Source organism: Opisthocomus hoazin, chromosome 1, assembly GCF_030867145.1.
Source record: "Opisthocomus hoazin isolate bOpiHoa1 chromosome 1, bOpiHoa1.hap1, whole genome shotgun sequence".
NCBI lineage: Eukaryota > Metazoa > Chordata > Aves > Opisthocomiformes > Opisthocomidae > Opisthocomus > Opisthocomus hoazin.
In genome coordinates, this window is record NC_134414.1 from 38,007,862 (window position 1) to 38,031,527 (window position 23,666).

At 42.8% G+C, this 23,666-nt stretch overlaps 1 protein-coding gene across 1 annotated transcript in view; it reads left to right on the top strand.

The window, feature by feature from the left end:
* VWA8 (von Willebrand factor A domain containing 8) overlaps positions 1-22,596 on the top strand; it is a 209,027-nt gene extending 186,431 nt beyond the window's left edge. The window contains exons 41-45 of the mRNA XM_075422478.1: positions 4,494-4,619; positions 7,102-7,260; positions 16,479-16,577; positions 17,757-17,995; positions 20,642-22,596. Coding sequence (XP_075278593.1) covers positions 4,494-4,619; positions 7,102-7,260; positions 16,479-16,577; positions 17,757-17,995; positions 20,642-20,750 — 732 coding nt within the window. The 3' untranslated portion in view covers positions 20,751-22,596. The remainder of the gene's footprint in view (positions 1-4,493; positions 4,620-7,101; positions 7,261-16,478; positions 16,578-17,756; positions 17,996-20,641) is intronic.
* Positions 22,597-23,666: the final 1,070 nt, after the last annotated feature.

The window sequence follows — 23,666 nt, forward strand, 5'->3', positions numbered from 1 at the left end:
AACTGTCTGGTCATAGCAGCAAGAATAAAATAGTGGCAGTCCTGTAATGAACATGGCTCAGAGACCTGCCGATGCAAAACCCCTGTGCCATGTGATGACTGGCTGGGTAGATGAGGGGAGAGCAGTGGTTTTTGTCTACCTCAACTTCAGCAAGGCTTCTTTTGACACTATCTCCCACGACATCCTCCTAGGGAAGCTCAGGAAGTGTGGGCTGGATGAGTGGTCAGTGAGGTGGACTGAGAACTGGCTGAATGGCAGAGCTCAGAGGGTTGTCATCAGCGGCGCTGAGTGTAGTTGGAGGCCTGTAACTAGTGGTGTCCCCCAGGGGTCTGTACTCGGCCCAGTCTAACTTATTCATCAATGACCTGGATGAAGGGACAGAATGTACCCTCAGCAAGTTTGCTGATGACACCAAACTGGGAGGAGTGGTGGATACACCAGAAGGCTGTGCTGCCATTCAGTGTGACCTGGACAGGCTGGAGAGTTGAGCAGAGAGGAATCTAATGAAGTTCAACAAGGGCAAGTGCAGGGACCTGCACCTGGGGAGGAACAATCCCATGCACGAGTACAGGCAGGGGCAGGCCTGCTGGAGAGCAGCTCTGTGGAGAGAGACCTGAGTGTTCTGGTGGACAACAAGTTGACCATGAGCCAGCAGTGTGCCCTGGTTGCCAAGAAGGCCATTGGGATCCTGGGGTGCATTAAGAGGAGTGTGGCCAGTAGGTCGAGGGAGGTTCTCCTTCCCCTCTACTCTGCCCCAGTGAGGCCCCATCTGGAGTACTCTGTCCAGTTCTGGGCTCCCCAGTTCAAGAAAGACGAGGAGCTTTCAAGAAAGATGGAGGGACTCCAGTGGAGGGCTACAAGGATGGTGAGGAGACTGGAACATCTCTCCTACGACAAAAGGCTGAGGGAGCTGGGCTTGTTTAGGCTGAAGAAGAGAAGGCTGAGAGAGGACTTTAGAAATGCCTATAAATATCTCAAGGGTGGGTGTCAGGAGGATGGGGCCAGACTCTTTTCTGTGGTGCCCAGTGACAGGACAAGGGGCAACGGGCACAAACTGAAGCACAGGAAGTTCCGTCTGAACATGAGGGAGAACTTCTTCCCTCTGAGGGTGACGGAGCACTGGAACAGGCTGCCCAGGGAGGCTGTGGATTCTCCTTCTCTGGAGATATTCAAAACCCGCCTGGACAATGTCCTGTGCAGCCTGTTCTAGGTGACCCTGCTTCGGCAGGAGAGTTGGACTAGATAACCCACAGAGGTCCCTTCCAACCCCTACCATTCTGTGATTTGATGATTCTGTCATAGTTTCTGATTTCAGCAGCTGAGGGAACATATGCATATGTTTTCTCAGAAACAAATTCAGACCACAACTGGCAGTATTTCACCCTATATGGTTATGAGTTACATATTTAGATGTGATTACTTCACATACACAATTTTAGAGGTTTTTTTTTTATTATTATTTGATAAGAAGCTCAGCATGACCCAGCAGTGTGTACTCACAGTCCAGAAGGCGAACCATTTCCTAGGCAGCATCAAAAGCAGCATGGCCAGCAGGCTGAGGGAGGGGATTCTGCCTCTCTGCTCTGTTCTGGTGAGACCCCACCTGGAGTCCTGTGTCCAGCTCTGGAGCCCTCAGCACAGGAAAGACATGGACCTGTTGGAGTGGGTCCAGAGGAGGCCACAAAATCAGTCAAAGGGCTGGAACACCTCTGCTGTGAGGAAGGGCTTAGAGAGTTGAGTCTGTTCATCCTGGAGAAGAGATGGCTGCGGGGAGACCTTATAGCAGCCTTCCAGTACCTGAAGAGGCTTACAAGAAAGCTGGAGAGGGACTTTTTGCAAGGGCATGTAGTGACAGGACAAGGGATAATGGCTTTAAACTGAAGGAGAGTGGGTTTATATTAGATTTAAGAAAGAAATTCTTCCCCCTGAGGATGGTGAGGCCCTGGCACAGGTTGCCCAGAGAAGCTGTGGCTGCCCGCTCCCTGGCAGTGTTCAAGGCCAGGTTGGACGGGGCTCTGAGCAACCTGGTGCAGTGGAAGGTGTCCCTGCCCATGCCAGGGGGCTTGGAATGAGATGATCTATGAGGTCCCTTCCAACCTGAACCATTCTATGATTCTATGGTTTTTCTCTGATATTTCCAGACACCACAGTTAGATTTTTCAGGGTTTTTTGCAAATATGCCTTTGATATATTTTAGTGAAAAGAATTACTGGAGTAGTGTATTATGATCAGCCATTGCCATGTTGATAAGATATGGTAAATAGCACATTTTTCGAGTTTCAAAAGCAACAAAATGAATATATACAATATTTTTTCATCAGTATGGTTGCAGTATATGGCAATAGTAATGGGTTGTATGCCCTTTCTAGTAAAATATGAAAGCAAGTTATATATGTAATAGTTCTGTTTTTCTCTTAGAATTGTAAATACTTTTAAACTTATGTTGATTTTAAGCTTATGAAAATTATATATTTTAAATGCTTTGAAGCTTTTCTGTAATACATATGTGCATTGTACACACATGTGCTTAAGGGGATTTTTTTATCAGCTTTTATATAAAGGTAATAAATTCTCAGGAATTCTACATGAAAGAGGCAGATGCTAAGTAGTCTAAATAATTTTAGCATTATTTTGGAAAGAGATTAGGTCGGATTTTGTCAGCCTTTGATTCTTTCCTATTTTAGGGGAGAATGTCAACTCTGTATTCCTCCGATAAAATTTCAGCTCAAATACTGGCTTTTTTTGCGTAAGCTTCAGAAGGTATTAAATGGTTTTTAACTACGTCCATAGTTAAAAACTATTTTCTTCTCACACTGCTGTTCCTTGAACAGCAATTAGCCGGAAAGCCAAAGCACCACCAATGAAAACAGCAGTGAAAATAGTTGAGAACTTGCTTAATGAAGCCAAAACTTTATAATCTTGCTTGTCCTCCTGCCTACTGAAAGGAAGCAAACTGCAAAAATTTCACAAATGAGCAGGCCTGAGGAAGGGTTAAGGATCTCCCTCTGTTCCAGTACTGACGGTGGCTAAGTGGACTAGGAACAAAGTCAGCTCATCTGCATCATCCTGAAAGGTGCATGATTCATTTTAGACAGGTTCTGCTCGCTCAGCAGCATGTTGTCTTCAGGAGCATTTTTTTAATGGTCAGTTGGAATGTTCATGAAATTTGCCCTGGGTTATCCTACTGTGTTTTTTACAGCAAGAAAACTCCTAGTGTGACATTTTAGTGGCACATGTGGAGGTCACCTGGAATTTGCAGGTAACTTTTTGTGACCTTGCACAACTCTTTGCGTGACAAGGGAATCAATGATGTTATGGAAGAAAGGGCTTCAGATTTCATCCCAACAATATTTAATGATAGTGGAAACTACTAGTTGGTGGTACAAACAAACTTGTGGATGCCCCACTGCCAAAAGTGGGTTAAAGCTAGGTTGACTGTAGCACCGTGAAAATGTATCAGAGGGTACAAATGACTGAGTTCACAACCTAAGAAATCTTTTCCACTTTCCCTTCAGTGATTTACTAAAAGGCTGAGGTTTCTATCTGTTGGCATTGGTTTTGCCTCCCAGCAGGAAGCATCTGTAAAGCTTTTGGCACTACCTAACTGAAAAATCTGTGTTTGTCACAGCCATGTAAATTCTATACCGTAAAATTAATTAATCAGAACATTTTCCTTGTGGCTTTTTATTCTTTCTGCCCACTTATTTTCGTAGGTAAGTAGTGCATTCGTCTTGAGCAACTATAGGCAACAGAGTAGTCCAGAACTGCTTCTTCCATACACACCACAAAGAAAAAACTCATAAGTTTTGATGAAAGCAAAATCAAAGATTCTGTGAGGCTTAAGAAGTCATCATCTGACTGCTCAGACTGTACAAAATTATAAAGATTCATCCTCTCAAACCCCAGGCCTGCAGTTTACTGGGGATTTATAATGTAACACTTCCTGCTCGTCAGAGAGCAGCTGATTTTCATTCCTGAGAACCAATGTTTAAGGCAGTTTGTGTCCTGCTGGGTATTTGATTTGCCTCCAGCTGCTGACTAGAAATTTGCTGAGAGCACAAAAGCATTATACATATATAAATTTAAAGTCTTCTTTCCTTGCTGGGCTTACTACTAGGATGAGAAACTTCAACTGAAGATTTAAGCAGAAAAGAAATAAATCATAAAACCCATATATGCAGACTTTACTGTCTGTAGATGGATGTTATGTATTATGAACCATGATGAAGCTATCCTTTGAAAACATTCTTAAATATGTTGCTTATAATATTAAAACACTTGAGTCTCAATCGTAAGTGCTTGCTTCTATGTACAGGAGTTCCATGACTATTGGAGTTCCTGGACTGTAATGCATGTTCATGAAGTCAGGCTGCAGATAAGCAGTATCCTTTTAAATAAAGAAATGAATTTATGTATGTCATGTTCAGTAGGTCTGAAATTGTCTAATATACACTCATGTCACTGAGTGAATTAAGGTTTCTTTTCCATTGTAGGCCAAGGGTAAGGAAAGACAATGGCTGAGACACCAAGCTGTCGGAGAGCTAGATGATGCCAAAATCATTGATGGGCTGACAGGAGAAAAAGCCATATATAAACGACGAGGAGAACTTGAGCTACAAGTAAGTATCCAACAAGTAGCAGGGAAAGGTGGGGAAGAGCTTAACGGGTTTGATGATTTCATAGTGGCTGTGCAATATCTGTGCTTGGAGTTGAGGAAGTTATAGGGATGAGAAACAAAAAAATCATCTCTGGCTTGGGAAGTCCCTGATACAGAGGCAACCACAGGGTGGAAAATGTGCTTTACCTCTTCTTATAGTCTTTCATATGTATTTCGTGTTGGCCACCCTACATGAGGATACTCATCTAGGCAGTGCTTTGTTTTGATCCAATGCAACTGTTTTTATGTTCTTATTTTATATTTTAACAAGCTGAAAGCAATTAGCAGAAAACATTTTGTTTGTTTGTTTTTCTGAGAAAAAGGAAAATATTTTCTCACTGATTTAATTTAATTTTTGTTAATAAATATCCTGATACCCTAGGAATTTTTAAAATAAGCACGTTTTACAGATGTCTTCTCCTTATTCCATGATAGGCAAAGAATTTCAACTTCCACAGATATTTGGATTTACAAGAATAAAAATCATAATGGGAAAAAAGTGAGAGCAAAAGCCATTAAGATACGATAAAGTCGTCCATCCTATGGCTCAATTCAGCCATTCCTCAGAAGACATTATGGTTAGGTCTATGTGAGTCAGCAACAGAGAAACCACTTGAATCAGACCAACAAAACCTGGCCAAAACTGGTGGGGCTAGTCCATAATATTTAATAGTAATGTTTAATGACAGATTGCGATTTTTAACTACGCTAAGAATTTTTTTAAATAGCTGAGTACGACATCTTTTTGCACATTGGGTGCCCACATCTGATCCAGCCCTGCTATTATTTTTTATGCTGTTTGGTCCTGATGCCTGTTGCTTTGAACGGTTTATGGAACTTGGCACTGCCTATGTGAAAGACCAATAAAGAAAAAGTGTTTGGATATTAATTTATAATTTTTTTCAAAATGTATTTACTCAGTGTATCAGTTTTAAGGCTTTCTAAAAATAGTTCAATTAGAAAAAAAAAGGACACCTGTAAATTTTGAGTAAAAAACCAAAATAAATGTAGGATTTAATGGGCCCTCTCTCTCCCTTTGTTTTTGGGAGGACAGGGATGCCATGATCTATTAAGAGAATAACTAAATAACTAACTGGCTGCCAAGAAAGCTAATGGAATCCTGGGGTGCATCAAGAAGAGTGTGGCCAGCAGGACGAGGGAGGTTCTCCTTCCCCTCTACACTGCCCTGGTGAGGCCCCATCTGGAGTACTGTGTCCAGTTCTGGGCTCCCCAGTTCAAGAAAGATGAAGAGCTACTGGAGAGAGTCCAGCGGAGGGCTACAAGGATGATGAGGGGACTGGAGCATCTCTCCTACGAGGAGAGGCTGAGGGAGCTGGGCTTGTTCAGCCTGAAGAAGAGAAGGCTGTGAGGGGACCTAATAAATGCTTACAAATATCTGAAGGGTGGGTGTCAGGAGGATGGGGCCAAGCTCTTTTCAGTGGTGCCCAGTGACAGGACAAGGGGCAATGGGCACAAACTGAGGCACAGGAAGTTCCGTCTGAACATGAGGAAGAACTTCTTCCCTCTGAGGGTGACGGAGCACTGGAACAGGCTGCCCAGGGAGGTTGTGGAGTCTCCTTCTCTGGAGATATTCAAGACCCGCCTGGACAAGATCCTGTGCAGCCTACTGTAGGTGACCCTGCTTCGGCAGGGGGGTTGGACTAGGTGACCCACAGAGGTCCCTTCCAACCCCTACTATTCTGTGTGATTCTGTGAAAAGAATGCAGCACACAAATGCTTGCAACCCTTTACAGGTAGACGAAACTTTTTAGTTATTTGATTTTAATGTGACTGGGGGTTTGCCAGACTATCTTTACTAGCCTTGTACTTGAATCCAGACTCATCTCATTGCACACTAAATAAAACACGTCCCTTCAATGTACTGTGCCAAAAATTGTTAAAACAGATGGGGATTGTTGTCAGGAAAAAATAATGGTTTCAGCATCAGAATGAAGAAGAAACTAGTAGTTAACCAGAACAAGATTTCAAACATTTTTGGAATGTTATTAACCTCAGCAGACAAGTTTTCACAGTGTTATACAGGTCTCTGTTAGTACCGTACGCCAAGGAAAAGCACTTCCATTATGAGCCTTGGCAGAAAGAGCGGATTTAAGAGTCACTTTACTGAAATAAAAAGTTAAGAATCAAAACTGAGACAGAAAAAGTATTTTCCTGACAAGCACGTGTGGAATTTTTTGAGGTATTTTGTTTCCAGTCTTTGAAGGTGAGGGGAAAGAGTGAACTGAGGTGTCTCTGGAGTAACTGGTTTGAAACAGTTGCAAAAAATGGTTTTATTCTTTTCTTAAAAAATAATCAGTGTTTGCAGGATGAGAGTTTCTTGCTTCACAAAGTGCGTTGGATTCTCTTTCTGAAATGTTTTATCCTTGCCGATGTTTAGCTTTCCCATTTAGACTGGATTTTTTTCTGCTGTGTTTCCCTGTCAGCCTGGGAGCCCCCAGCAGAAACCTAAGCGCTTGCGCCTGGTGGTGGACGTTTCTGGCAGCATGTACCGCTTTAACGGGGTGGATGGACGGCTGGAGCGCTCCATGGAGGCTGTCTGCATGGTCATGGAAGCTTTTGAGAATTATGAGCACAAATTCAAGGTAATTACAGCTGGGCTAGGAGCTCTGTGGTTATTGCACAGGCTGTGTGAAGCAGTGGAAAAAGTGTTTCAGCAGTCAGTCTAGCCAAAGAACATTATTCATTCCCACAAGGACATAAAGACATTAATCTGTTTCTAGCAACCTGAAAAATAATACTAGTGAATGGATAAGAAATGTTACGTGCCTCAGCAGGGGAGAATTCAATCTAAGACTTTCAAGACTTTGATTTAGTGAAATATGCTGCCTTTTTCTGTATTTATCTGTTTGTTTCTTTGAGCAGAAATGCTTAAGCCTACAGAACACAAGTAAATATGAGCTTTGGGACATGCAAAGATGCCCAGCCTTTCCATCTTCCCAGAGTACAGACAGTAGTACTTTATCACAGGAAAAGACCAAACTTCTTTGTCCCTTTCTTGTGTTCTCTTCCAGTTACCTGAAAGCAAGAAAATAATTTCTTGTACTGAAAGATATTAGGTTCCAAATATTATTTGATGGTAGCCTGCAAAGGAAACGTAAATAAATTTTATACCCTTTTTTGTCTCAGGAAGCCTAAACAAGTTCTAGGGTATGTTTCTTTAACCTTAAAAAAGACAGGAATGGCCAGTCTCAAGTTAATTCTTGACAGACTCATTGTTTAATGGAAGGATAAAGATATCCAGTGCCTTTACCAAAGCGCATCTCAAGCATCAGACTTAAAATACATCTGAACAAAATGTAAAATCTTCTAAACAAAATTAATACAAAACTTAGTCCAGATCAATTCAGCCATTTTTGCTTCCTCTGACAGCATAATCCTACAGGCCTCTGTTCTTGTGTAGAATCTCCTGTACAAAACCAGGCCATATGGAGAAGTGTACTTCTAGAATGTCTTCTAAAGTACAGTCATGCAGACTTGCATTTATCAGTGAAAAGGCTATAAAAGGAGACAGGCATTATGGTTTTAGCCTGCTTTCCTAAGGAAACAAGGTGTGTGTACTCTGGCAGTCGTGCTTTCTCCCCCTTAAACATGCTTAAACAGAGCACATCGCACAATTTCAAACAACTTTGAAACCATGCTTTTGTTCCCAAAGACACTAAATTCCTGCAAAGGTCACGACAATAGGCCAGTTAGAGAGTGGTGCCTTGTATTCCTGTTGGAGAAAAATGCTGTAACCATAAGCTTAGACCTTAGCCCAGAGAAGCCATGTGGGAACTCAGCTGTAATGAAGAAAATCATGGGAAATGAGGGGATTACTGGTTCAGCTGCTCTTGTATCTCCTGCTCACTGATAATATAAAAGTTAATGACAAATATTAACAGGGGTAGTGTAATTATACAACACAACTTGTGTAGCGTGATATGTCAGGCATGTCTGAGCAACACACATGTTATTGTGGCCAAATGAAGGATCAAAGGAAGGCGAAACAGAAGTGGTGGACACAAGGGTAAATAAGATATATTCGGGTATAGTCAAGATTGCTTTTGTAAAGGGAAGTAATGCATTCTGAACAGTCTATGTATGTGACAAGCAAGGTTGATTGATAGAGTCTCCTTAGCCAAAAGCATTTGACTAAGTCCCTTCACGAGAGGCTTGTGAAGAAATGATACTATTTTCAGGACAGAAGGGAAAGCCTTCAACTAAATGAACTCCTGCTAAAAATATAGAAAACAGGCTAAGTGGTCATTTTTTAGAGTGAAGAAGTGAAAGAAGGGCACTGGTGGAACCGTGTTGGGATTTGTGCTAAAGCCCATGTTGTTATGTTGTTCTCTATATTCATAAGTGATCTGTAAAAGGGCATGGATAGTGAGGTGACAAAAATTGCTAGTTGTGTGAAGTTATTTGGGAAAACAAAAAGGGAAATTCAGCTGCAAGAAGTTGGAGAAGGACCTGGCATGAACAGTGACTGGAATATAAAATGGCAGATGGCGTTCAGTGCTATTAAATGTAAAGTGTTGCAGATGGAAGAAAACAGTTCTGATTTTAAATACACAGTGAGGAGGTCTCAGCTATTTGTTAGTGCTCACTCTCAGCTGCATATTAGTGCTCAACAAAGAAATTAATTATGTTGTATCGTTTTTTGAACACTCAGTGCCCACCAGCTGTCAAAAAAAGTTAATTGAGTGTTAGAAACTGTTAGCAAAAGAACAGAGAATAAAGCAGAAAGCATCAGAATGTCGCTGTAAATGTCCGTAGTGCATTCACATCCAAAATAGTGTGTGCAACTTTAGTCCCTCATCTCACAAAATTTCTTGTAGAGCTGAAGAAGAAGAGAGGGTGACAAAGATTACAAAGGGTGTGGAAGTGTCACCGTACAAGAAGAGGCTAAGTAGGCAAGAACTGCTCAGTTTGGAGGAGATAAATATTAAGGAGCTGATAAAATCCTGAATAAAATGGAAGTGATGATGAGGGGATAGTTGTTCATTCTACTACAGCCATTCTGCTCTTGTTAATAACAAGGAGTTATTTTACATTTACACAACAGAGGACAGTGGCTTAGAAGATGATGACACTGAAAAAAGATGTAGTGCAGTGGTAGACAGCCAGCTGTCCTTGTTTCCAGTGCAGCTCTGTAACTGGGAGCCCAGGCATGACCCTCAGGTGCACAGTAAAGGAACTAACATGTAGAAGTAGACAGCCAGCCAGACCACTGTGCAGCATCAGTAAGATCATTAAGAACTGTCTTCAGTTCTGGGACTTGAAAATCTGTTTCATTACCTTTCAAATCCCTCTGTCGCTATTAGAGATTATTATATTTTGCTTGTAAATAGTTGCTGTTGGCCAGTGTTCTGCCATGCACATAGATGAAACCCTGTGTCTGGCCATGCAAAGGTCTCAAAATGCAGTTAGCTGTGAAAATAAATGTGCCTCCCTAACAACCACTTGCCATATGTATAAACACTTACACAAAAACCACATGCAGTTGTTAGATGTGAAAATTGCTACTCTTTGATGACAGTAAGATGGGAGTAGTAATGTTCTCCTTACAATCTCTGAGTCAAGAGATCTGTAAGGCAAATTTTGTACTTAAAATAACAGTGATGAGAAAGATGCTGGAAATTTTAGTGACATACCAAGGAAAAAAAGTTGTCATCAGCTTCTACATCTGTTCAACTTGAATTGCCTCTAGGGTCACTCTCCTCCATTTAAGAGCTCCTTCCACTGGCTGGAGAACTTTGAGGGGCCAGTAACAGCCACTTGATTCCAGACTAGCCAGATCCACCGTGCACTCTGCAACTTCAGAGCTGCTTTTGCCCAAGGGAAGAAAAGTATTTTTCTTCCTCCACATCTCTGTGTGCTGCCTCATTGGGATTTGAGTCACACTGAGCGTAATGTCTACAGGACTAGACCAGAGATGACTGTGACAGCAAACAAGATGTGGCCTTATGTTTCACCGGCTTCTGACTCATCCACCCAAATAAGAACAAACATAGACATTTATTAACTAGTCATGTTTAAACCATGTTCTTAACATCATCCAGGCTAAAGTATCTCTTTTTAACCTACATTTCAGAGTCCTGTCATATGAGAAATCTCCCATGCATGCGCTCATGGACTCTTTGAGTAATTGCTTTGATAAAAATAAATAGCATTCCTGAAATCTCCATCTCAAAAATAGATTTGTGTGTGTGTGTGTGTGTGTGTGTGTGTGTGTGTGTGTGTGTGTGTTTAATCTGGTTCGGCAGTTGCTACACCTGCATGAATGTGATCGATAACCAGAACATGTGCCAGTTCCTCGGTTTCTAATGAGTGTAATTAGGTCTTTGAAGAGTAAGAGAGCCAGTGATTGTTTTAAAATATCACTGACTCCAGTCTGTAAAACACTGGCACTTTGCAAGGTGCTGCCAATTTTTCTCAGAACAAAGCTGAAGTTTGGGTATGTCTGCAAAAATAGCATACATTTCTCATGTCTAAAAGAGGAACCATATGAGAAAAAGAGAAAAGAACACAAAACTGTGTTGTGTGCAATGACAAATCTGCAATTTGTCACTTTTTTCTTTCTCGTCCTTATCTTCTTCTTTGCCTTCCAAGAGTGGTTTTATAAAAGTAGACTTTTTTGGCCTTTAGATATGCCTTCTGTTATCTGTTCCTGTTGTAGCCCCATCTGCAAGGGTCACAACAACATGTGCTGCAAATTTGAGGGATTTCTTGTACAATGTGTGTTGAACCTGGGGGACCATCAGGCTTGTTGAGCAAAGTATTCAAAGGGGATTTAGACAGTAAAGTTCCCTTCTGCTGTTGAAGTGCAGTGCAAACTTGGGAAACCAGTTCTTGCTCCAAGATCCCTTTTCTGATGGTGCTTGGTTTAGTTCTCAGCTAAATAAGGCTGCGGATGAATCAAATGGGCTTTTGCTTGGTTGTTTTATCCTACTGGCTGAGCGTTCTCCATGGGTGGTACCCCTTGGTATCACTGGTGATGTTGATTGCCTGATAGGTCTTTACAGCCCTGAATGAAGGTAGAGAATACTTCATTCCTGCTTGCTTATACAGAAGAGCTAAGTACTGGGTATGTGACTGTGCCAAGCAGGTCATTATGAAGTTTATTCTTCATAAAAAGTCAGACAAGTGCCAGCAGGTATTTGTCCCCTTTTTATGCTTGCGTAGGACAACCTGCCTGCTTCCATTTCCCATCAGTGCAGGCAGTGAATCATTCCTTGTCAAGGGGGAAATGGGAGGCTCATCCCACAGTCTTGAAATCCATTTAAATTAACGACAGTAAAGCCCTCCTCCAATGGCATCTCATCCACGCCTCCTCTGAAGTGCTTTATTAAAGAAAAGAGTGGGAGTGACTGAGATAATAGAAGCCACATTCTCAGTCTCATCCTATTAATGGAAGTTAAATATGTTCCTACAGATGCCCCTTGACCTCTTTAAATTTGTGGATGCATCACTTGTATGTGTAAATTATAAGAAGCAAGTTATTTTGCAGGATCAAAGTTCTGACATCTTTTGTACATCTCATTTTAGGTGCCAGTTATTTGAAAATATACAGAAGGGCAGTTTGCTGTTTGTTTTATCTGAGGTAGTATTATGTCTGTCACACAAACCATATGGGTTTATATCATCCCTAATTACCATCATTTGCACACACGATGGCAGATTTAGGAGGCATGTCCAGTAAATTATCCAACAGCAGTTTTACGAAGCTTTTAAAATATTGTAAGTGGTTCAATAAATGGCATGTTATGTAACTGGTAGGAAAAGCCTGAGTTGTTATTTATAGCAATATTAAAGCGATAACTACAGGTTTTATAGGCCTATTTCAGCACTCCCCATTTGTAGAATTTACTATGGAGGCAGCACTGTTAGTTCAGGGAAAAAATATATGTTCCACATGCTTGGCAGAATAGCTTCTTTTAATAATAAACAAAAGGTTTGAAATAAATTCAGAAAAAAAAATGTTCAGTGTTGTCCAAAGAAGAGATGAATTTATAAATGTCTAGCCCACCGTCAGAGGCCTAATTCACACTGCCTTTTACATTCAGCATGCGTCTTGTTTCAGCTAAATGCCTTCAGAAATCAAACCTTTTCGCATGGCAGCTGCAGAAGACAAAGTCTTCCATTTTACCCATTTTAGGCAGCAGCAACCATCCATTCAGTGCAAAATGTGATGGTGGAATAGGGATTGTTTTAACGTGTAAGGAAAGAAATCAACAAAATGATGCTCTCTTGACAGACGTGTTTACATACAGTGTACTCACAGCTCTGAATAGAGCAGTCCCTGTCTCAGTGTACCTGAGGCTATTGGAAAACGAGCCGCTGTCTGCCACAATAATAAATTAATTCAATTAAGCCTGCACTGTGGCAGGCACTGTGTGTTTTGCTGCTGGATTTGTCCTGAGAGCCTCTGCTTGCAATCTATTTTGTAAAACAAAACAAAGGTCAGTTTGAGTAAGAGTGTATCACAGCTCTTCTCTCGCTTGTGACCCCATCCACACAAATTCTTCTGGGGAATTTATGAGGAAAATGCATTGGATCCTTGCTCCTCAGAGGCCCTTTTTCTGTGCTTGTCTTTAGCTACTGCGAAGGAAGAAAACTGGTTTTGACAAAGCATGCGTGTGCCTGCATGCGTTGGGGTTCCCAGTTGGCCAGGGCTGCGGAGCTGCCTGCACCTTCTCTTTAAAATGAGCACACCAAGATAACATCAAATCATCAAGGGTTCACTAAGGGTTCATTTTGCTAGAACACAAATCAGGAGGAGGTGGTAATTTACTGAAAGAAAACTCGGCTGAGAGATGTAAATCCTGCTTCTTTGCTCTTGCAGAATGGGCTTCTTCACTCCAGTTTTACTCCTTTCCCAACCTCTGTATTCCTAAATTCTGGTAGACTCCATACATTCCCCTCAGCAAACATCTCCCCTCTAAAGCTTGGCTGTGAGCCTGCTCCCATCCCTCCCTCCCAGGGAGGGTCTCCCAGGCTGCAGTACTATGGTGACTTGAGTCAGTCCAAGCCAGTGCTGCTACGTTTCCATTCCCTCCGTCACTGGGGCACAAGTGCTCATCCAGCCTCACAGTTTGGGGAACGAAGCCACCCAAAAGCAACCGCACACTCGTTAGGTTTTGGCCACTCCTGGTCCTTGATTTGACTTCCACGGGGATCAGAGGACCATGAAGGCCAGCATGCAAGGGCTGGTGACCACAGCGCTTCTCTTCCACAGCATGGCAGGATCTCACCCTGCTTTTGGGGAGCCCCTGCTTCACCCTGAATGCAGCAGCCAGGAAAAAGCAAACAGCCGCTTCGTCCCTGCTGCCTCACCACACTTTTTTATAATCATAAAGAGTCAACAAAGAAACGAGGAAGTAGATAACATCTGTTAAATAGAAGTATACCTCCTCAGACACATGCATGGGCACAGACGGAGAATAACAAACAGCTGGCCGAGGAGGGAGCAGACAGGACATGATGTTTGCAGGTGAACGGCTTTACGAGCCTGCCATGGTTTGCTCGGCTCATTTCAGCCTCGCCTTGCCCATACCCGGGTTGTACAGTCCCGCCTTGTGCAAAAATGTGGAGGGGGCCCAACCGTAGGGTCAACATCTGGTGTTTCATCTAGGAGCTACGGCGGTTCCCTTTAGACAGACTGTCACACTGAGTTTAGACCCAGCCTTTTGGAGATGAAAGGCTGCCCTGTTACTCGTGTGTGCCAAGAACCGAAATGATATTCCCAAATAGCAAAGTTTGGCCTGTTCCCATGAACTCAGTATGGCAGAGCTGATACCAGGACACCCGGTGGGAGAGGTGCGTGAAATGCAGGGAGGGAGCTCATTACGAAGGATCAGCCTTCTTTCTACACAGGAGGATGACAGCATTTTACTTTACCTAATTAGGTTGTTGATTTAAAAGTGAGACCGAATACAAAACTGCTCAGCAAAAGACGTGCAGAGTTTCATAATTAAGAGCCTACCCTGAAGACCTGTGGACATTTCTGACATTACGTAAGAACCACATTAACGCTGTATATTTTCTGCTCCATTAAACCACTGTTTCATCTAGTTCCTCTGATTTGAATAATCTCCAGTTTTGAAAACAATACATATACACACTCTCTTTGTGTGTGGTTCACATTCTGCATTTATTCCTGTATTAATTCAGAAGTATGTTGAATGAATGTAATGTCAATATTATTGTCAAAATTTGTGTATTTTCATTTGCCATGTCTGTTCTCCAGGAAGGAGAATGTTTTGGGGAAGACAGAAACACCAGCTAAATATTCATCGGGAAAAAGAGTCTGAAGCATTGGTGATGAGAAATAGGTTTTGAAGAGAAACCATGTGTCAGACTGGAAGCTCTACGTGAGCTGGGTAGCAAACACAAGAAATGGAATGGCTGAGGAGAACAGTGGGAAGAGCCAACAGAGCAGAATGTAAAGGGAGCACACGGGGACTAGGTTATATAAAGATTTCCTAGGGGAAGGAAGTCTGGGTTATGTGAGGCTGTCATAAAATGGTCTGACCCTGTGTGAAATAATGTGGCACGTTTGCTGTTTTGCAGAGGGAGGTGTCACCTTTAAAAATGTTGTTCCAGCTGCTATAGCTGTCTCTTACTCTTGATATATTTTTAAGCAAATTAGTGGTATGGAAAAAATTTAAAAAGAGCTTTCTTGGTAAAGAATGCTGTTTCCCTAGTCTCCAGAACATGACTTACACCAAATAAAGTAGGAAAGAAAATTCAGAAAGTCTTTGAGGATGAGACCCGCCTTTTACTAAATGATTATGTGGGTCTTAGGGATGGTGAACTTGGCAGGGACCTGCAGGCAGTACTTGAATAAAAGATAGCAGAAAGGCAAAATATTGCACAAGGGCTCCCTGTCAATTGATGACAAGTCTGTGCCAGCTAGTAAGGGGAAAATATAGGCATGCTTGTGTTGAGGAATTGCCAGCTCAGGTCTCTCTGGGCTCAGGATCCGTGCATTATGCTCTATTACTTGGTGTAGACAGCTCTTAAATGCACTTTTGTCCTGCTCATGAATTCTCCCTGGGGTGACTGCCACATCCACAACACAAAGGGCAGGTCAGGACCTTGCCATAACTCAGCTTGTCTTAGTTTTCATGTATCAACAATAAAGATCTCACATAAAACAAAGGGCTTCCCAATATTACATTATTTGTTCAACAAGATATTTGAACTTTACAGCTCTCCATGTCACGTTTTTGCAACATCTTTCACAGAAGAATGAGGCGCACACTGTCTCCTTTGAAAACCTACAGAGACTCTTGGAATTCACTTCGCTACATACTTTCAGCAATGACTTTGATCTGTCGTGCACAAAAATAAGGAGTGCTGATTTTCAAAAAAGAAGGCTTGTCATACTTTTTTTTACAAAGCAGAATGAGGTCACAGAAACGATCCATCAAACATGGGAGCTACTCTCAAACAATGCGCTTCTTGTTTGTCAGACTCAAGAGGACGAAAATCGGTACTTTAATAAAATAAGCAGACAATGTGAGAGGGCAAGGGCTTGATCTTGCACATCACCGCTCTGCAATCGGTGGGGCGAGGTGAAAAACAGACCATGGAAATAAGTAACTGTTCTTTAATTTCATTATTTAGCAATTCTTTCTCACATTCTCATGTCAGTGGGAAATTGCAAGTAGTTCCCTTAAGCAGCTCATAAATAGAAGCAGGGAGCAGTATTTGGGTTTTCTTGCTGAAAGCAAGTTGCCTTTGAGCTATCTCATGTCATTGTGACCCAAGGGCCATTTGTGACTAACAGATGACTGATGAAGTTTCTTTCTTGCAGTACGATATTGTTGGACATTCAGGAGATGGCTTCAACATCGCCTTGGTTGGGAGTGACAAAGTTCCCAAGAACAATAAGGAAAGATTAGAGATTCTTAAGGTAAATCCTACTGATAAGTGATGCTGGATAATTAAGGATTTTATGACTGCAAAGATAAAATTCTAGGTAGGTCACAGAATGCAAAACATAAGGAGAGTGAAATAAAAGGAAGACAAGAATGCAAACTTTGTGTTTCAGAGACATGGCAGAAAACGAATTATGCCGAAATCATAGAAGTTAGATATGGCTTCTCCTGCACTGCTGTGTCATAAATGCGTCATTTTGATTGCCTGTCAAAGGATATAGGAAGTTTCAGGCATTATGCAGTGATATAGATAGCTCTACCTAAATAATGTGGTGATATTATTAGTGTGTAGGTGGCTAATTTAAACTGTAGAGGGATCTCAGGTCATTGATTTAGCCTCATACCTTCAGAAAGTGGTGTGTCACAGTAGCAAGGGGGAAGTGTGTCAGTGCTAGACTGAAAATGTTTTAAATCACAATTGCAAAGTGAGTGTATTCACCAAGATTTTATTGCAATAGGATGAAGAAAAATTGAGTATATTTTAGGATTTACCTGGCTGGCAGCTTCGTATGTCAGAACCGTGTATTTGAGCTTCCTTCAAACAGTATTTTGAAAAGATTGGCAGTTACTGAGTTAGATGGACTGGATTTTCTAGTGTCGAAAATTCCTTGCCTTCTGCATAGGAAACAGCTTCGTCAATGAAAAAAAGTGTATTTATTTCATAAAAGCTCAAACAAAATGTTTCAACATTTTTAAACCTTGCTGCTACTATCAGGAGTCAGGTGTTTGATAATATCTGTGATGCTACTAGGGTTTTGGAAGTCTAGTGCAAATGATAAACAGGCAGGAGCTGGTCACAGTATTAGGAAATGAAATCCTGTTTTCTTTCTTAAATACGTAGGAATGTAGCTACTCAAACTGCAGCTGATGGAAGCATTTTGCTTAATTTTACTAAGGTCCTGTCTCATTTTGTCCAAGTGTGAGTTTTGTTTGTTTGACCCACTGTGGTTTTAATAAGTGGCGCCTGTCTTAAAATACAACATGTTATATACGAAATGCTCCATATTCTTTAGTGTCTGCAGCACTGTCCACATTTCTGAAGCATCCTCTAATATGATATTACTAAGTATTTGCCCCGTCTTGTGCCAGTTGAAACGAGTGTTTATTCATAAAGTCATCTTATGTATTTCCACTTGATCGTGCTGTGCACACAGGTCATGCATGCCCACGCGCAGTTCTGCATGAGTGGAGACCATACCTTGGAAGGGACAGAGCATGCCATTCGTGAAATCGCCAAGGAAGAGGCTGACGAGTATTTTGTTGTCGTGTTGAGTGATGCAAATCTCGAGCGATATGGTATTCAGCCGTCCAGGTTTGCCCAGGTCTTGACCACCAATGCTCAAGTCAATGCTTTTGCCATATTTATAGGATCCTTAGGAGACCAGGCAGATAGGTAAGTATATTTGTTTTATGCCTAATGTAACTTCCTTTGTTTCCGTTCATCATAAACCTAAAGTATGCTTTTCTTACAATGAAGTTAGGCATAGTTGCCCGTGCTGGTGTTCTGCACTAAGGTTTTGACCATAAAATCACAAAATCGTAGAATGGTTTGGGTTGGAAGGGACCAACCCCCCTGCCGTGGGCAGGGACACCTTCCACCAGACCAGCCCCGTCCAGCCTGGCCTTGAACACTGCCAGGGAGGGGGCAGCCACAGCTTCTCTGGGCAACCTGTGCCAGTGCCTCACCACCCTCATGGTAAAAAATGTCTTCCTTATGTCCAATCTAAACCTACCTTCTTTCAGTTTAAAACTGTTGTCCCTTGTGCTGTCACTACAGGCCCTGGGAAAAAGTCTCTCTCCTCCCTTCTGATGAACCCCCTTTATATATAGAAAGGCTGCTACAAGGTCTCCCCGCAGCCTTCTCTTCTCCAGGCTGAACAGACCCGACTCTCTCAGCCTTTCCTCACAGCAGAGGTGTTCCAGACTTTTCACCATTTTTGTGGCCTCCTCTGGACCCGCTCCAACAGCTCCATGTCTGTCCTGTGCTGAGGGCTCCAGAGCTGGACACAGGACTCCAGGTGGGATCTCATCAGAGTGGAGCAGAGGGGCAGAATGCCCTTCCTCGACCTGCTGGCCACGCTGCTTTTGATGCTGCCCTGGATACAGTTGGTCCTTCTGGGCTGCGAGCGCACATTGCGAGTCACATCCAAGTTTTCATTCATCATTCTTTTTTTTGTTTTTCTATCTACTAGCAAGAAGAAGTCTTGTGTCAGGAAGGAGACTGCTTTGTGGGTCCTTACAGTTATGGCCAGCTAGTTCAGAGTATTCTGAGCCTCCAAAGGGAGCACCTGAGGCCGTCCTCCCAATGGAGGATGTGCACTGTCCCCGTATGTAATATCACTACATAATCATGATGGAGACATGGTGCCTTTGCCATTTCCCAGTGTGGGGTTTGAATGTCTGTGGGCCTAAGAAAAGAGATTAAAGCAAGAGAAGCAGAAGTTTAATGGTGTTTAAAACTGCCAGAAATTTGACTCAGATACTCCTTTTGTGTTAGAGACCTAAATTGCTTGGAGAATCTGAGCCAATATGTCTATTTTTAATGTCTATTCAATATGCGTATTCTGAACACAAGGAAGAACTTCTTCCCGCTGAGGGTGACGGAGCACTGGAACAGGCTGCCCAGGGAGGTTGTGGAGTCTCCTTCTCTGGAGATATTCAAAACTCACCTGGACAAGGTCCTGTGCAGCCTGCTGTAGGCGACCCTGCTTCAGCAGGGGGGTTGGACTGGATGACCCACAGAGGTCCCTTCCAACCCCTGCCATTCTGTGATTCTGTAATTTTTAGTGCTACTACATAATTTTACTTTAAAGTGTTTGGGCACAGGGAAGAATAAGGAAATTCTGTCCCAGGTGATGTTCCATATCCACGGAGGACCAGCACGTGCAGCAAAAAGCTGGTACAGCCACAAATATCAACCGTGCCTTTTCTGCTTCTGTTCGAGTCTTCAACTAGAGCAGAGTGACAGAAGGCCAAAAGGGTATTTGCCCTCGTTATGTAGTTTTAATCAGAAAAGAGTTGAAAGATACAGCTGCACAGCGAGCATTAGTCATGTTTTCAGGTCTGTACATCAGAGCTGTGTTATGCATGAAAAAAGAATCCATTCTGAAAGATTATAATTACAGAAAGTCCTTTTACTTCTACTAGGAATGAAAAAAAAAAGCATTGACCATGTCCTGCTGTGTAAGAGGAGATCTTATAATTGCTGAGTTCACTGGGTATGGAAAACGCACACAATGCTGTCGCTGAAATGCGCTTCTGTGTACGTGGAAGCGCAGAATTTGACAAAGCCTTCCTGTAACTGCAGTGGGGGAAGGAGAAGGGAATTCTCTGTTGCAGCTTTTTTTAAAACTCACTTTAAAAGTGAGACTTAGCTTAGCATTGGGGAAATGGTGCGGAGCATAAACTCATTTAAAAAGCGGTGAAAATATAAATTCCAAGCCTGCTGACTGGAGATGAGGCAGATAGGGTTTGTAACGTGCGTCTCATTTAGCTTTTTTAAGGGGGGTTAAGCTGCGAATAAAAATGTGTCAGGCTGATCCTGGCAGAAAAATACCTTTCCATCTAATCTGCTGCAACCTCAAAGAAGAAATACAAAGAGCACATTTAGAATCGCTGGGGGTGTTGAACTGAAAGAGCTGTGGGTTCATGGGGAGCTGTTGAGAGTAAGTAAATATCTTCACTTCCAAAGTAAATCCCTAGCTGCCCTCAGAAAACCGGTTGTGGGAATACCTCGTAGGGTCACTGGCACCCTGATCAAAACAGACTTTTTGCACGTCAGAAAGAGGACGTGGACAGAAATCTCCAGGAACCGTCTTGATTGTCCTGCTGAAAGGACCTCTGTGACTTAGCTGCAGTCAGTGTTTCCTCCCAACTGCTGCTTTCCCAAGCCTTTAATTGCATGGTGACAGCGGCGTGAATGGCACGGGTTGGCAAGGTATTCAGAGGGAAAAACATCTCTTCTTAAGGAAGCCTGGCTTGCGGTAGGGAAGATGATTTGAAATGGTAATTGTGTCTTGTCCCTTTTTCTGCTCCTTAGGCTGCAGAGGACGCTACCAGCAGGTCGGTCTTTTATTGCCATGGATACCAAAGAGATCCCCCAGATTTTGCAGCAGATCTTCACATCTACCATGCTGTCAAGTGCCTAAGCGTCACTGATGTCACGGTGCGCGAATTCAAAGAAGAAACTCAGTCCTGCTGGAGATACGAACCCGAAAGCTGAGGATTAACACAGTTATTAATAAAATACAAACTGTTCTCTGATCAGCAAAGCGACCCAAATCTGCACGACAGCCAGGCTGTAAAATTTCACCCAGAACCTCTCAACCGACTTAGCGCGTTCAAAGAACAGCAGCGGGGCGGAGGTAGATGGCAGGATGGCAACAGAGCAGGTGTTTATTCCGGAGGGACAAATAAATAAAGAACAGTTTGTGATCGTTCCTCTGCCTGTCGTGCTGCCAGCACTACAGTGTCATCTCGCCCCGCTCTGCTAAACACGGCTCGCTGGGATTTGAGAATGTTACGTGAGGCAGAGCCAGGTGGTCTGTTTCAACGCTTTGTGTGCGTGTGTTTGAATGGGTGGTGAACTCCATCTCTGAGTTAAACAGGACTGCTCTTGTCGGCCAGGAAACCCTTCCTTCCTCTGCTGTGGCTTTCTTGTCCTGACGGCCATCGGGGCTTCACCGCTGGATGCTGGGAACAATGGAGCAGTTGGGAAACGCCGACCGTCGCGTGTAAACATTCATTGTCTGACCAGGCACGGCGCTCAGAGTTGTCAGATCTAAAGAAAGTGGCTGTTAAGAAGGAAAACAAAACAAAAATAGGTCCTTTCAGTTCTGCCTGTGAAAAGTAAGGGGAAAGGGTCAAGGCAGTCTGAAGAACCCAACAGCCAGCGTTTCCAAGGAGAGAACTCCCGCCGTGTCTCCTTTGCATGACCCATGGTGCTGTACTGCTGCGCTGTTGCCCAGAATGCCCTGGGATGGCCTCCATACCTGGAGGTGGCTTTTTGGTCAGGAGACAAAACAGTTACTAACGCTTTGCTAGAGCAATTTCTTGATCTGTTTTTCTTGGGTCTCTTGGAGATGAAACTGGAGGAGAGATCTAGGCATGAGAAAATAAGTCCTTTTTTATAAAGGAAGAGGAAAAATGTCTATTTTTATTTTAGCAAAATATCTGTGTTGCAGTATATTTAATATCCAGTATAGTTATAAAGCCTTATTTCATAATTCAGTTGGCTGGCGTTTGGCTTGTCCCATGAGGCGATAATTCCTCTTTATCTACTAAAGAACAGATATCTTGTAGTGCATCAGGAACACTGGAATACTTCTCAAATTAAATTTATGATTTAATTAAGCTGGGGCAGGGGGTGTGCATCGTCACTGATACTCTGCTGATATTAATTTGAGGGTGACTGAATAGCAAAAAGTCAAGGGAGAGTGCTTAGAAAAATCTGAAGGAGGAATTGCAGTACTCCACTTCTAATGTTTCTCTTAATCCTGCCGTTGCTCCAACCGCACTGTGAGCGGTGTATTTGGAGGGGAGGGTGCAAATTGATTTGATCTCGTTAAATACACCCATCAGTGTTTTAAAGGGTCCAGTTTCTAGTGGTCGTTCTCTAATCCATCGGTCCTGCAGCAAAAATCTTTACCAGAACATCAAAAATGTCCCATATTTAGGATGTGTTTCGGAGCCTGGCCAGCTTTGAAATTCTTTATGGCAACAGAGGACGGAAGACGATTTTCAAAGGCTTGTTAGTATTGTTATGATAACTCTATATGTGAAAACAAAGAGGCTGAAGATGCAGTTCCTGTTTGGAGAGAAGGGAATTGGGAGGAGAAGGTTGAGAAGGTTATCCCTGGCTGGGACAAAGCGTGTACACGCACATATACCCAGACTTGGCTACGGAGGGGAAGTACGCTTCAAAATATAAATGTCTTGGTCCTGTAAACATACAATGAGATACTAAATGCAATAAAGAATCGGGATATTAATCAGTCCGTTAGTAAATGTGGCTTTACATGGAAATGCCTTCAGCACCTCTGCTTTTTTGGCCAGCAGTCCTTCTTGAAAAGAAGCATTTTATTGCAGTTAATTGCAAACCTACTGTACACTTTCTAGATTACTTGAGTGGATAAACTTTCTCACCTCAGATTTACATGCAGTGTAACACTGTTAACTGTATTGTAAGACATAGTGTTATTTTAGGGAAACTCCAAGGTAAATCCAATTTTAAACCTTTTGTTTGATTCTCCCTGTAAATTGTATTTCATGTCATGCTATTTAAAGTCACCTTTCTGTAGTGTTTGGCTTTATTCTGTGTTTCAGCTCACGTTTCGTGGGCCCCCAGGATATGGCCATGTCCAGGGCCAGGCCTGGCCGGGAGGGTGGCTGGGAGAGGGTGGAAGCAGTTCGCGGTAGATTTTGAGAAAAAGGGAGAAGAAATGAATGAAACTTTTTCTTTCAGTTCAGAAGGAGGGGATTTGGGTTTTGCTTTGACCAACGCTCCATTGCAGAGCGTATTTGACCTGACAGCGTCTCTCTAAATTGTAACAATTCAGGGAAAAATTTTCCCCGGGCCGTGCATCTCTCACCTGCTTTAATGCCCATCGCCGCCCCCGGGAAATCAAAGCAGCGGCTCTGCTTGTCCCTGTCTCCCAAGGACTGGCAGCGTTACTTCGCTGCTCAGAAATTCAGCCAACACACACTCTCCTTTCATTCTGCTGGGACTTGCAGAGCTTCTTAATATGCATTTATTTTTAATTAGTAAAATGCTCAAGAGCAACGTGGCTTTGCTCAACAAACAGCAGCACCAGCGACCACTCTCGCTGCAACGTGTGCACCAGCGTTGTGTGTCACGCGTTCCCCCTGAGGGCACGCTAAGGCGTTTTGCAGCTCTTCCCACGGTTTGTGAAGGCGCTTTGGCACTCGTCGGTTTTTATGAAAACCGATTTTTATGTTTCAGCGAATGAATGGAGCTGCCACTTGGAGCGGGTCCTGAGCTGTTGCTAATGCCTTAACGGCGTGGGTCACATCAGTAGAGTGAGTCTAACTGCCTCGTACAGCAC